This window comes from Bos mutus, chromosome 12 (genome assembly GCF_027580195.1).
Source record: "Bos mutus isolate GX-2022 chromosome 12, NWIPB_WYAK_1.1, whole genome shotgun sequence".
NCBI lineage: Eukaryota > Metazoa > Chordata > Mammalia > Artiodactyla > Bovidae > Bos > Bos mutus.
Window position 1 is genome coordinate 52,223,121 of NC_091628.1, and position 12,564 is coordinate 52,235,684.

Consider the following 12,564-nt stretch of genomic DNA (forward strand, 5'->3'; position numbering starts at 1 on the left):
AGATATGGACTCAGCTGCTGTGATGAAAGTCAAGAAACCAGGACTTAAACAAATAGAACTTCTCTCTCAGGTAAGCACCCAAGTATAAGGAGCTGTTGTAGACATTCCATGGTGTCAGGGACCCAGGCTGTTTCTATCTTGTGGCTCTGCCATTCTCAATACACAGTTTCTAACTTAGGACTGCTGTGATGACTTCTCCAGCTCCCATTACCAGGCATGGACTCCAGGCAGCAAGCAGGGAGGGGAGACAGAGGAATGGAAGAGTACCCCCCTCCCTTTAACAGTGACCCAGAACGGCACACAGCACTGTAGTTCACGCGGCCATACCTTGCTGCAACGGAGGCGGGAAAATGAGGCCTTTAGTTTCACGGTTATGTCATCAACTCAAACCTTATTACCAAATGAGGTAGGGAAGAATGAATAATAAAATACGTCCAATAGTCTCTACCACAATTAGTTCTTCACTATTCTAGATAACTCAAAACAGTTTCTCTGAGTGACCATTTTGTTTGAAAATTATTCAAAAACTTTGATGACATCATGTTAATATTAGACTAAAATTTAAAAATAGATAACATCAAGGAATATGAATATATCCTTTGCTGATTTATTACAATGCAATTTGGGAATAGTCACTGTCTTTTCTATTGCCATGAACAGCCTTTAAGAAGATATTAAATCTGAAGAATATAGTGTGATTTCCTGATAATCATAATCGCTCTTACATTTTAAATGTATAAAATGTAAATCAACTTTTCTCCTAAAACATAAAATCATTTGTCCGCACAAAATCAAGAACCACCAATAATTTACAGGCCACGCTTTCCAAAACAGTAGTATAAATACTATATCAAGTGTAGAAATATATATTTACAAAGAAAAAAGGAAAAAAGGAAAGAAAGGAAGGAAAAAAAAACACTTTCACGCAAGATGTTAAAGTACCTGGAATTGACATCTCCATGTCCGAGCTGCCCATGTTGCCCGTACCCAAATGTGTAGACGTCGCCATTTTCCATTAAAACCACTGAAATCAAATTTCAGAGCTTTATTTTTTCATTATACGCATTTTATATTTCTATCACAAGTATACTGAAAGCAGTTCAAGTTTCACTATTTTTAAAATTTTAAAAATTTGTAGAGCCATTAAGAATAGGCAATAGAAGCAAAGACATTTATATTTAATGAGAAACAATATAATTTGAGTTCTCTAAAATATTTTTGTTGTTATAAAAATACATAATGTTTTTAAAACATACACTTTAAACTTATAAATGCCATTTAATAACACTAACATTTAATAAAACATTGGTCTGAGTCAACTGTTAAGTCTTTTTATAATGAGTAACTACATACAAAATACCCTCTCCTATCTAGGATAATTACATATATGTAGAGGGTCTGAGCTCTGCACAATTATGTACAACATCAGTATGTCTGTCAGAACTTTAATATCTTTCAATGTCAATCTGTCAATATCTTACCAAATAAGGAAATATATTGAACAACAAAGAAAGAATTTTTTATTTTTATAAAGGTTGAATAGTACAACTTAAGCTATATAACCCAAATACTAATGATTTAGTAGGAACTGAAATACTTTCTACATTTAAAAAAAGTTTTCTAATTTAAAAATTGATATTTTCTTATAAATATTGCATAATAAAGCTGAAGTAAGATGTATGGTTTTTGCAAATGCTTTAACAACAGATAAAATTTTACATTTATAAAATTAATACACTGTACTGGTACAAAATAGTTTTAAAATTATGTTTTAAAAAGCTCTCAATAAAGTAATTTATGGATGCACATTTCCCACTGAACAGTAACAAAGCTTATGTACAGCTTATAAAAAAATTAGAAAATTATAGTTTAAAATTATCTTCAGGAATTTCATGACTTGAATTATAAAATCAGTCCATCAGAAGACAAATAAGAAGTCAGATCTCTAGACAATCATTCCACAGATTTAAAAAGGATTGTCTAATAAATATGCTTTCATAAATTTGAGAGACGCTATAGCTTTGACACACGGTTAACAGGCTACATTTGTCTAAACTAAACAAACAGGCTATTCAACACAATTGTAAAAATGCAGTTATACCCTAAAGTTCCAGCTGCTACCTGAGTGGTGAAATCCACAGCTGACTTGTACTGCCCGGAGCTCACAGTCAAATCGCACGGAGCCTGGAGGGTATGTTGTGATTTTGCTTGCATCCTTTTCTCCTCGTTCTCCACTTCCATCTGCAAGTGTTATAATTTGTAATTAAGCCATGACTCATCTTCAAAATAAAATTTTAAATCAGTTTACTATGGAAAAACAGGAGAAAATGTTAAAAGGAACAAGCGAGAAGGATCTGTAGCTGTTAGAAGTGATAGATCAAGAATCTACCTGCAAAGAAGCCCATTTTGAAAATATAACCTATATATTTCTGTTGGCAAAATACTACTAAATCAGTAAAAACACAGATAAGGCCTGGTTACAGATAAAGCCTTTTAATCTAATCAGTTATGTGATGTAAATGGGTCATTGAGTTATAGAAATAACAAAATTCTACATGTAAAAGTTTATATGGGAAATTTTAGTTTGTATAAAAAATAACTGCATGCAAAGTCATTTAACAACTGTTTTAAATTTAGTGATACTGTTAGTGCTAGTCATTAAAAAAAAAAAAAAATTCTAGCTGACTTGCAAATCACTTAGATTTCCCAAACACATCTTAGGAAGACTACTCTGTCCACCAGTATTGCTAAACTCAGTTGAACCTTAAAAAATTTATAAAGATCAAATAGTTTTATCCAATTATTGTAGTTAAATGGTTTCCTGTCAATCATTTCATCTGTCCCACCTTGACCCTCAGCCAGTCTGCTTTGTGGATTTCTTCTGGCCCCCAACCCCAACTCTCAACCAGACCCTCTGCTTTTATTCCTTCTTTCTTCCCTTCTTCTTAAATTCCCTACCATAAACTTGCTTTAAGACCCTCCCTCCCCCCTGGTTTCTACATTAACTTTAAATATTTTAGCATTTTAACTATAAAATTTAAAAACACATTCCAGAACATAACAACTTTCTCTGGAATGTGTAAGTAAGAAAAGTAACTGAACTTTCCTAGCCTAATACTACAGATGAACTAATATGACTTCTATATCATCAAGATTCAAATTCCTTACACATGGAATAAATGTAAATCTGAAAAGAATTTCAGGTCAACTAGCCTAAGTTAATTGCTTTGTGATACAGTAAATCTAAGTAAGTGTCTATAATATGCAGATACACGTGTGGATCTACAGACACACATTTTAAGATAATTCTGTATTTTCACTGCCCATTTTAGAATACTAAACAGAATAATATCATTTCATGTTCATGTACACTTTCCTTACTCTAATATTTCTAATCTTAGTAATATCCAAGGTAAGACAAAACTGGCCTAAATTACGAGTTCCATTTCTATAACTAAATGACTTAAGCATTTTAAAAAGCTTTAAACTCTTTACAACACTAGGACAGTAAAACCTCACTAATTCGGAATAACACATGGCACATATGACTTACTGGAAAGGTCTTAATTACAGAACATTTAAATAAAAATTGTTTTATTACCTTCAAGCAGAACAGATTATAGATTAAACTAAATGCTACAATAAATAAAATGTGGTTACCTACATTATAATTCAAAATAGGCCTATATTACATAAAAATGTACCATAAACATGAAAGTCCTTTAACATACAAGAATTAATTGCTGGACCCAGAGGCTGAAGGCACGCTGAAGGAATCCTTCATTTCTTGAGCCCTTGGTTTGAAAAGCTAGTGATTTTAGACAGGTTTCCCCTTAAAAGTATGGCCCTGAAAATTCAGAGGAAGAAGTTATTTTGAATTTTTACTCAAAAAAAAATCACAAATACTGCATCTGAAGTATCATAAATTCTGAATTAGTGAGAGGTTTTACTATAAAAGGATAAAGAATAATGATTCCTCTTTTGCTAAATAATCTAATATAGGTTTGCCAATTAAATCTGCAAGAATGTGTACTTGTGTATGGGATTAAAAAAAAATCACATTTAGTTTCACTCTATCCAAAATGCAATATACTTTTAGTTCAAAGACTCTTCATCCTGGAAAGATAGTGGAATAGTAAAGTATAAACAAGGGCCTACCCAAAAAGTAATAAGCATCTTCCAAAGACTATTTATATAAGATGACAGATACATAAAAACTTTACAGCTTTATCTCAACTGGTAAAAAATATTTCATTATTAAAACCAACTCTGATTTATCATAGAAGACAAACTGTGTTCATTTAATTGTGCCAGACCTAACTATATTCAATGCTATACTTTAATTTCAGTTTCTATAAATTTATTGATGCCTAGTTAAAGCTTTCACCTTTGAATTTGGCATTTTGCCCTCTCTCTTGAATATAGAGATTAAATATAGATACAAACCCCACAATAGAGACACAGCATCAGGGAAAGAGGGAAAAAACGCCTAGTAATTTACTGATTAAAATCACAGCGATTAAATGAGTAGTAATGACTCTCATTTAGAAATAAAAAAATAATACTAGAAATATTTTGTTCATCTAAACAAAACTTTTATCTATAAAAATGATTTGTCAACTATTATAGATGGTGAAATAAGAAAAAAATAGGGATGAAATTCTTGATCACTAGCAGCAGCAGTGACAGAGGTTTTAATATTTGTATCTGGAATTTTATGTCAGTTAAAAAAATAAGTACAATTCTAATAATTTAGAAATTTACAAAAGTTTATCAAAGCAAAAGATACCTAACCAGTCAAGAGTATAGTGCAAATTCAAAAATTAGGAAGTGAAATTTAGCAAGATTAATCCTGCTCAAATTCATTATTCAGAAAAGTATTAATGAAGAGAAATAAAATAAACCTCAGATTTTTAGGAAAGTTAGGCCTAAATATTCTTATAATTGCCCATTTAAGCACATCTATCTTTTCCCTAATGTGAATATGCTCATACATATATCATGTGATATTAAAACTCTGATAGCTGTAAAGTTTTGTCTCTAAAATATGATATGTATATATACATTATATACGCTTATTTGTGTACACACACAGAGGAAAGAAGATTCAGTATCTAAAAGACTCTACCCTTAATTTTAATTTAAATCTATACTTTTTGGCTAATCTTATAAGCATGCATATTGCTGAATGTATCACAGAAACAGTGAGTACTTGGAACAAAATCACTAAAATAAAACAGCAAAGCAGTAGTAATATCAATTTGCTAAGTATCTCTGCCTAAACACTGAAAATTTAAATAGCACAGTAGATAAGTGTTTTTGGGCACTGGAACCTAAGAGACTTGGATTGGATTCCTGGCTCTATATATTCATTTGCCAGTTTTATGAAAACTGGATGCTGGATCTTCTCTCTCTTTTAAAAAATTTTTCTTTTTAAATTTTGATATTGGATCTTTTTAAGTTTTAGTTTTCCCATCTATAACAACATGGCACATTACATCACAAGGTTCTTGTGAGAAATAAGTACAATAATGTATGAAAAGTGCTCAGTCAATATTCACTACTGTTGCTCCCCCTAATCAATTTAGTAATCTGATGATATAGATGTCGTTATTCCATTTTGCAGTTGGGAAAACCAAGGCTTTAGAGTGGTTAAGTAGCCAGCCCAAAATAATAAATAGTAGAGCAGCTTTAGAAATTGATCAAAAATAAGGGTCACATATTTTACCACCATCAAATGGCTGACATCTTAAATCTTCTGATAAAATAAACTAATCACACATTTAACAAACCTCAAATTTTGTACCTTTAAGATAATTCTAAAAGAGAAAGCAAAGAATTCAATTGGAAAAATTTAAGCTACTATTCATGAAGAATTTTTATTTGCAAAGAATATATATATATACACATATATATACACACATATATATCAATTTAATTTTCATATCAACATATTCAGTTTGGAATTATTATTCCTATTTTTGAGATAAGGAAACTGCAACCAAAGAGGTTAAGAAATTTATGAATGGCCACATAGTTGTAGTAAATGAAAAACAGGATTAAAACTGAGGCCTAATTCCAAAGGCCATACTTCCATTACACCATACCACTTCTCTACAGAAAATAGGTGTAAAACACAGAGATGATTTTGTGAGTGCCTTCAGATTTTCATGTCAGTCACTTCTAGACTATCTCTAGAACAATTCGAATGTTCCTAACGAAGAGTAGTACACTAAAATTTTTTTTTCTATTTAAGGCACTGAATAGCTGAAACAAATGTTAATTCAGCTGTTTATAATCTATAGTTACATTCTTTAAATACTATATGTTATATGGATTATATGTTCTATGTATTGATTCAGTCTTACACACTACTGGCCTCTGGTCAAAATTTGCCTGAAAATTTGACAGATCCTGGGACCTTCTCTGAATTCTCTCCAATCAGCCAGAAGCTCTCCAACTTTCCATCTGAGAACTCACTCCTGTTTACAATAAATCCATAGTTCTTACCCTCCACACACCCCCACAAGAAAGTCACAGTCTACAGGATTTAAATCATTATTATCCTACAATCTGTACCACCAACATAATTAAAATGTAAGGTAGAACACAGCAATTAATACAGTGACTTTCTCAGTGGAAGATAAATAGAGTAAGACCCAAGAGGAAAAACAAATTTACACAGGAAAAGAAATTTATTAAAAGATTATAACTATATGCAGCAAGAGTAAAAGCAGTGCCTGGCAAGGGGGTTAAATGATAGGGACAGAAAATGCAAAGGGAGCAACAAAAAGCAAACCTGTGGGTTTACAGTGAGTGGTAAGTTAATACCTTCCACATAAAATGGAACACCATTTGATAAAATATTACTCACACTTTAAAGTCGTTTGGTGGTAAAGAAATGAAACTATTTCACTCTATAAAACCATACAATCTGATGATTAAAAAAAAAAAAATGGCCCTACACTGTAATACTACAAAATCAGTCCTTCCAAAGAGGTTGCTACAGTCTCATAAAAATAACCCCGTTAAGTTGAAAAGTTTCTATAGCTAATCAGTGCAACATCATAAAAAGTCTGTTTTAAATCTCTAACCTTGGTCTTCTTTAGCATTTATTTTAAATTCTGGAAAAAAAAAAAAAAACACAAAGATGACTGTCTATAACATACTAACATGGAGCTGAAAAAGTTTTAAACTGCTTATTGAAATGTAAATAGTGAACCTCAGGTAAAGTATTGGAGAACTCTACTTTCATATAATTGGTGAGAAAAAGACCTGATAAAAGCTTCTCTAATACTGATGTTAAGTCACTTCAGTCGTGTCCGACTCTGTGCAACCCCGTAGACGGCAGCCCACCAGGCTCCCCCATCCCTGGGATTCTCCAGGCAAGAACACTGGAGTGGGTTGCCATTTCCTTCTCCAATGCATGAAAGTGAAAAGTAAAAGTGAAGTTGCTCAGTCATATCTGACTCTTAGCAACCCCAAGGACTGCAGCCTACCAGGCTCCTCTGTCCATGGGATTTTCCAGGCAAGAGTACTGGAGTGGGTTGCCATTGCCTTCTCCGTCTCTAATACTGGCATAGTGGAAAATATGAGATCAGAAATTCTGGCAGTAACTAAAATAATTTGCATAGCATACCCCAAATAGTATTGCTTAGATTTAAATATTAATGGCACTGTTAAGAGCATCCAGTAAATAAAAGAATCACAAATTTTACTATGGTTAATCACATTAGATTTAAACTAATCTCAATTTTTTTTCCTGCAGAATATAATTTGAATAGTTCTTTATTTGTGGTTTAACTAAAAACAGGGGTTTGTTTTGTTTTGTGTTTTTGCCTTGAGTGACAAACTGACAGACTGAAACAGGCAAATAAAAATAAAATGGATTACAATATATTGCATGTGAAAGTTTAAAAATAAAATTCGTCTGTAACAGTTCAGTAGCCCTCCCCCCAAAAAGAGAAAATATTACTTAGATTAACTTGCACAGAATATGTGTTTTTAAAATCTGCTCTACTTTGCAGGGTTCATTTCAGGCATTTAAGAAAATACTAAATCTAAGTTGTACTACTCCAAGAGTGGCTGGTTCACATGCCAGGATTCAAGGCAGAATTTATACATAAATTTGTAAGTTCCCTGCATTAAATTCTTTCCTGATCTTAGTTGACCCATAATTTCTTGTTTAAACAAATCTTGCTTTAGGAATATTTTTAATTAATCTAGAACTCAAATCTCAAACAATTATACGGCAAGATATTGCCAGTCACTCAAGATTTGTTGAGACCTATGAGTTTCTGAGGACTAGAGTAGGTCTACTCTTTACTGACATCTATCACTTTTAAACCTCAAATATCAAATAAATCATGTGTATTATATATATAAACTTTTATATTAAAACAAATGAAGCATCATAGAGGTTAACTCATTATCACTTTATACACTGAATTTAGCAATTCTGTTAATTCTGAAGCACATGAACAGCATTAAAAAAAGAAAAAAGGATTGCAAAATGCCAGGTGACAGTCATCTAACAGTAGATAATAAAGTATATAAAACAGAGAGCCGTAATTATTTTTTCCACCTTTCCTTAACCTTAGGAAATTTGAAAAGAAATGGAAAAGAAAAAGATACATTGTAAAATGTCTTCTTTTTATTAAAGTTAGCAAAAAAAAATACAGTGAAATAAGATTGACAGTCATTGACAAATAGTACACTTTCAGCATGTTCTTTCTCCTCAGGCTATATAACAATGAGAGAAGCAAAGTAGAAGAATTAGGTTTGTGCATTTTCCCAGAGGCAATACTCAAATAAGTGGAAGAAGTTGGGAAAGCATCCCGCCTAGTTGAGAAGGAAGACCAAATACCTTTGTGCTTGTCCCGCTTATGCTTTAGCTGTGCTGGATGGGATCTGAGTCTGGCTAGAGCCTGTTCTCGGTGGTTCATAAAAATAGGACCAGCAAATACAAGGGGGCCTGAGGAGAAACATTTTGTATGTGCATAGAGAAGCTCACAAAATAAAAACACTACAATGAACAAAAGTAATTCAAACCAAAAAGCATGGAAATTAAAGTTTGGGACATCATTCTTTTCTCCCAAGTCCCCTCCATTAACTTCCCGCTCCCAACCATAACCTATTCACCATTCCACACACAAGTTTTAGTATCTTAAATACAGTTAATAAAGTACAAATTTTAATCTTTTATACTTATAATATTACTAGGTAGTTACTAATAGTCTCAAATAGATAGATAATCAGAAATTTCAAACAGAATAAATCAAATTTTCCTACAAATCTTTTAACATCACATATATTCACGCTTAGTAAACCATATATTCATTAAAAATAAATATATTTCCTTTTAAAATACCAAAACCAACTCAGTCTTAAATTAATGATTAAAGTTTAACAAGGTCTTCAAGATTTAATATGCATGCTAATCTTGATATAAAACCAAGAGATTACTAATTTAACTACATTTTGTCAAAGAAAACAGGTTGTCAAAAACAAAACAAAAAATTCTTATGATCTGAGATACACATATTTATATACACATTTATATCACATATTTATAAATGTATGTATATATACATACACATTTATATCACATATATATATATATATTTATATCACATATACACATGCATACGTGTGTGTGTGTATATATATATGTAAAATCATTGCTTTATAAAAATAGTATTTTGTAAGCTGTATTTTATTTTCTAAAAAGATAAATCCAACTTTATGTATGATTTCTGTAACCACATACACAAAATCAGACACAAGGATAAGCTCAATTTCACACTGATGATAAAGAAGGGAATCTAAACCCAGTTACATTTTTGAAACATTAACCATTCTCTCATAAAATGATTTCTTTCTGAAGCCCCTCTATGTACATAACACTATACACTGACAAAGATTACAGTCATTTCTACTTATGTAAGAAAAAATTTATAGCCAAATTAATTTCAGTAAAATTCAAAAACTGTTTTCCCCATTACTGTTTAGCTTGAAAATAAAATTTTATACCTTAAAGTTTTAGTTCTTTTATTATAGAACAGAACTACAGTTTCCTTGAGCTTTAGCAATATCAGAAATGCTTACAAATTTCAAAATAGTAAATTTGACAGTTAAGGAGTTACCGATATTTGAAAAGGAAATTGACAGTATATACACACTGAACATTTTAAATTAAATTTCTTTGTTATTCTCTATAGATCTTTAGCTATAACTAATTGTTCTAACAATGGACAAAGTTAAACTATTGCTCTGTAATAAACTTTGAAAAATGTCATGTTAAATACCAAAATACCCTGCATTAAACATTAAAAATGGGTAGAAAAATATTTTTAAATTATGTCTCTGGATACAGGAAAAAACATAAGCAGCATCAATTCAATGAAACACCAAGAATAATACATCCTATGATTACTACAGATAGAAATATGCTAATTTAATGCTAATAGAAGAGTTAAATATTATTTTCCAGTAACACAGTATCAATCATTTTCAAACTAATATTATATAAACTAAAGAAGAAGAAGTAGAAGAAGTGAAGTCGCTCAGTCGTGTCCGACTCTTTGTGACCCCATGGCCTATAGCCTATCAGGCTCCTCCGTCCATGGGATTTTCCAAGCAAGAGTACTGGAGTGGGTTGCCATTTCCTTCTCCAGAAGCTTCACCTTTAAAATGTAACAAAATGAGACACATTTCAAGTAAGAACATGTTCTTATCCATATGCCCTATTTTCCAATTGATTTAAACAGATGATATAAATCACTCTAAAAAGTATATAAGACACTTTCTAACTACACAAAAGAATTGCAAATATTAAAATAACAATAATATTAAGCTGTATTACCATTTTATAATTCCTATGGTCTGCCTGAGATACTATTTCTTTCAGAAAAACATTATACCCATAATATTCATAGTTCTTTAGCTTCTCATAAATTAAAACTTTTTAGAGACCTTTCTGTACATAAACACAGAAGGCCTACAAGCAATCACACATAGAAAGTACACCATTCAAACTCAACTTAAGTTACCATTTATACTATCAGGTTACCAGGTTCTAAAATACTCTGTACCCCATGGACTAAAATAATTTTCTTACATAATTAAGTCACTCATTTATTCACCAAACATTTTTTATTATCTTCAATGTCATAGATGCTGGGTATCACAGATATAATGACAAAGACACAGATTTCATTCAAATTCAGTCCACCAAGGAAGACAGAATGAAAACAAAGAATTGCAATATGTTCTGATAAATGTTATTATAAAGGAAATCTGTACACACTATATCTTGAAGGATGAAAAGTAATCAAATCAACTTGGGTGAACTAAAAAAGTTTCAAAGACAGAAAAGCTTTGCCAAGAGAGAAAAAAGAGAAGAGAGGGCATTCCAGGTAAAAGGAATAGGATTTATAAAAGCAGGAAGACATAAACAACATTACTATATGGTCATTAAAAAAAAAAAAAAAAAAAACAGCTGAAATGGATGGAGTATAAGGTTATCAGGCAGAGAGTAGTAGGAAATGAGTTTGGAGACAAATATACAAAAGAGGTAATTAATGTCTTTTGATACTATTAAGCCTCACTGCAGAGTGATGAGAAGTCCACAAAATGTTTTCAATTAGTTGACAAAGACATATTAAATTAACCAACTTCAGGCACAGGTCCTAGGAACACTTGGACAAATATGATGACACCATCTCTGACTCAGGAAGCTTACAGTCTAATGACTGAGAAAGAGTTTACACAAAACTCAAGAAGAAATTATTCCAGTGTGCTAAGAGAAAACTGAGCATACTGGAGGGGCAGCCAGCAAATCTTGAGGGTGGGGAAGTAGGAGTTCCCTTCAGAAAGTTACAGATAATACATTCCAAGAACCTAAGATTATTATCATCTTTTGGGCCAGTAATTATATATCCAGAAATCTGTCCTAAGGAAAACTTAAATTTTTTTTAAAGATTTAAGCTCAAAAATGTTAATAACTTGCAATTATAACAAAACATTTAAAACAATCCAAAAAGAAGAAAAGTTAATAAAAAACTATGGTATCTTCTCTCAGGAACAATGGTAAGCCATTAAAACAAAATTTATGAAGAAAAAAAGTGCTCCTGTGCTATTTAAATTAGCAATGACAAAACGTCATTCATCAACATTTTACAAAAGTTAAAAATAATATAAGGCAGATGGTGCTAAAAGAAAACACGACTCATATATTAGTCTTGAGAAGATAAATTCCTATAACACTTAAAAAATAATTTGAAATACATGTTAAAATTTAAAATAGGCACACTCTCTGGCCCACATAGTCTATCTCTGAGAAGCTCTACTATATAAATAAAAATTCCACTACATATGGCTACAAGTTAAAGAATATTTATTATAGCAAAATCCACAAAAAGCTGAAAATAATCTTAATGACCACCAATAAAATAATAGTTGAATAATCTGTGGTGCAGACAGATTATGAAATGTTATGCAGCTATTAAACAGAACGTGGCAGGTCCATACTCACTGATATACTACATGTTCATGTTGTATTGT

The 12,564-nt window shown here is 31.4% G+C and overlaps 1 protein-coding gene across 11 annotated transcripts in view; it reads right to left on the reverse strand.

Annotated features, from left to right (window-relative positions):
• MYCBP2 (MYC binding protein 2) overlaps positions 1-12,564 on the reverse strand; it is a 270,299-nt gene that overhangs the window by 158,364 nt on the left and 99,371 nt on the right. For 8 of the 11 annotated variants that reach the window (XR_011466330.1, XM_005891177.3, XM_070380615.1 and 5 more), the window contains exons 18-20: positions 8,867-8,974; positions 2,122-2,241; positions 943-1,024 (exon numbers count right to left, since the gene is read on the reverse strand). Coding sequence is in view for 10 of the 11 variants with exons in the window: in XM_005891177.3 (XP_005891239.2) it covers positions 943-1,024; positions 2,122-2,241; positions 8,867-8,974 (310 nt within the window). In the remaining variant the exon portion in view is untranslated. Of the gene's footprint in view, positions 1-942; positions 1,025-2,101; positions 2,242-3,731; positions 3,822-8,866; positions 8,975-12,564 lie in introns of those variants that run through there. The other 3 variants (XM_070380617.1, XM_070380618.1, XM_070380616.1) reach the window with 3 other exon arrangements.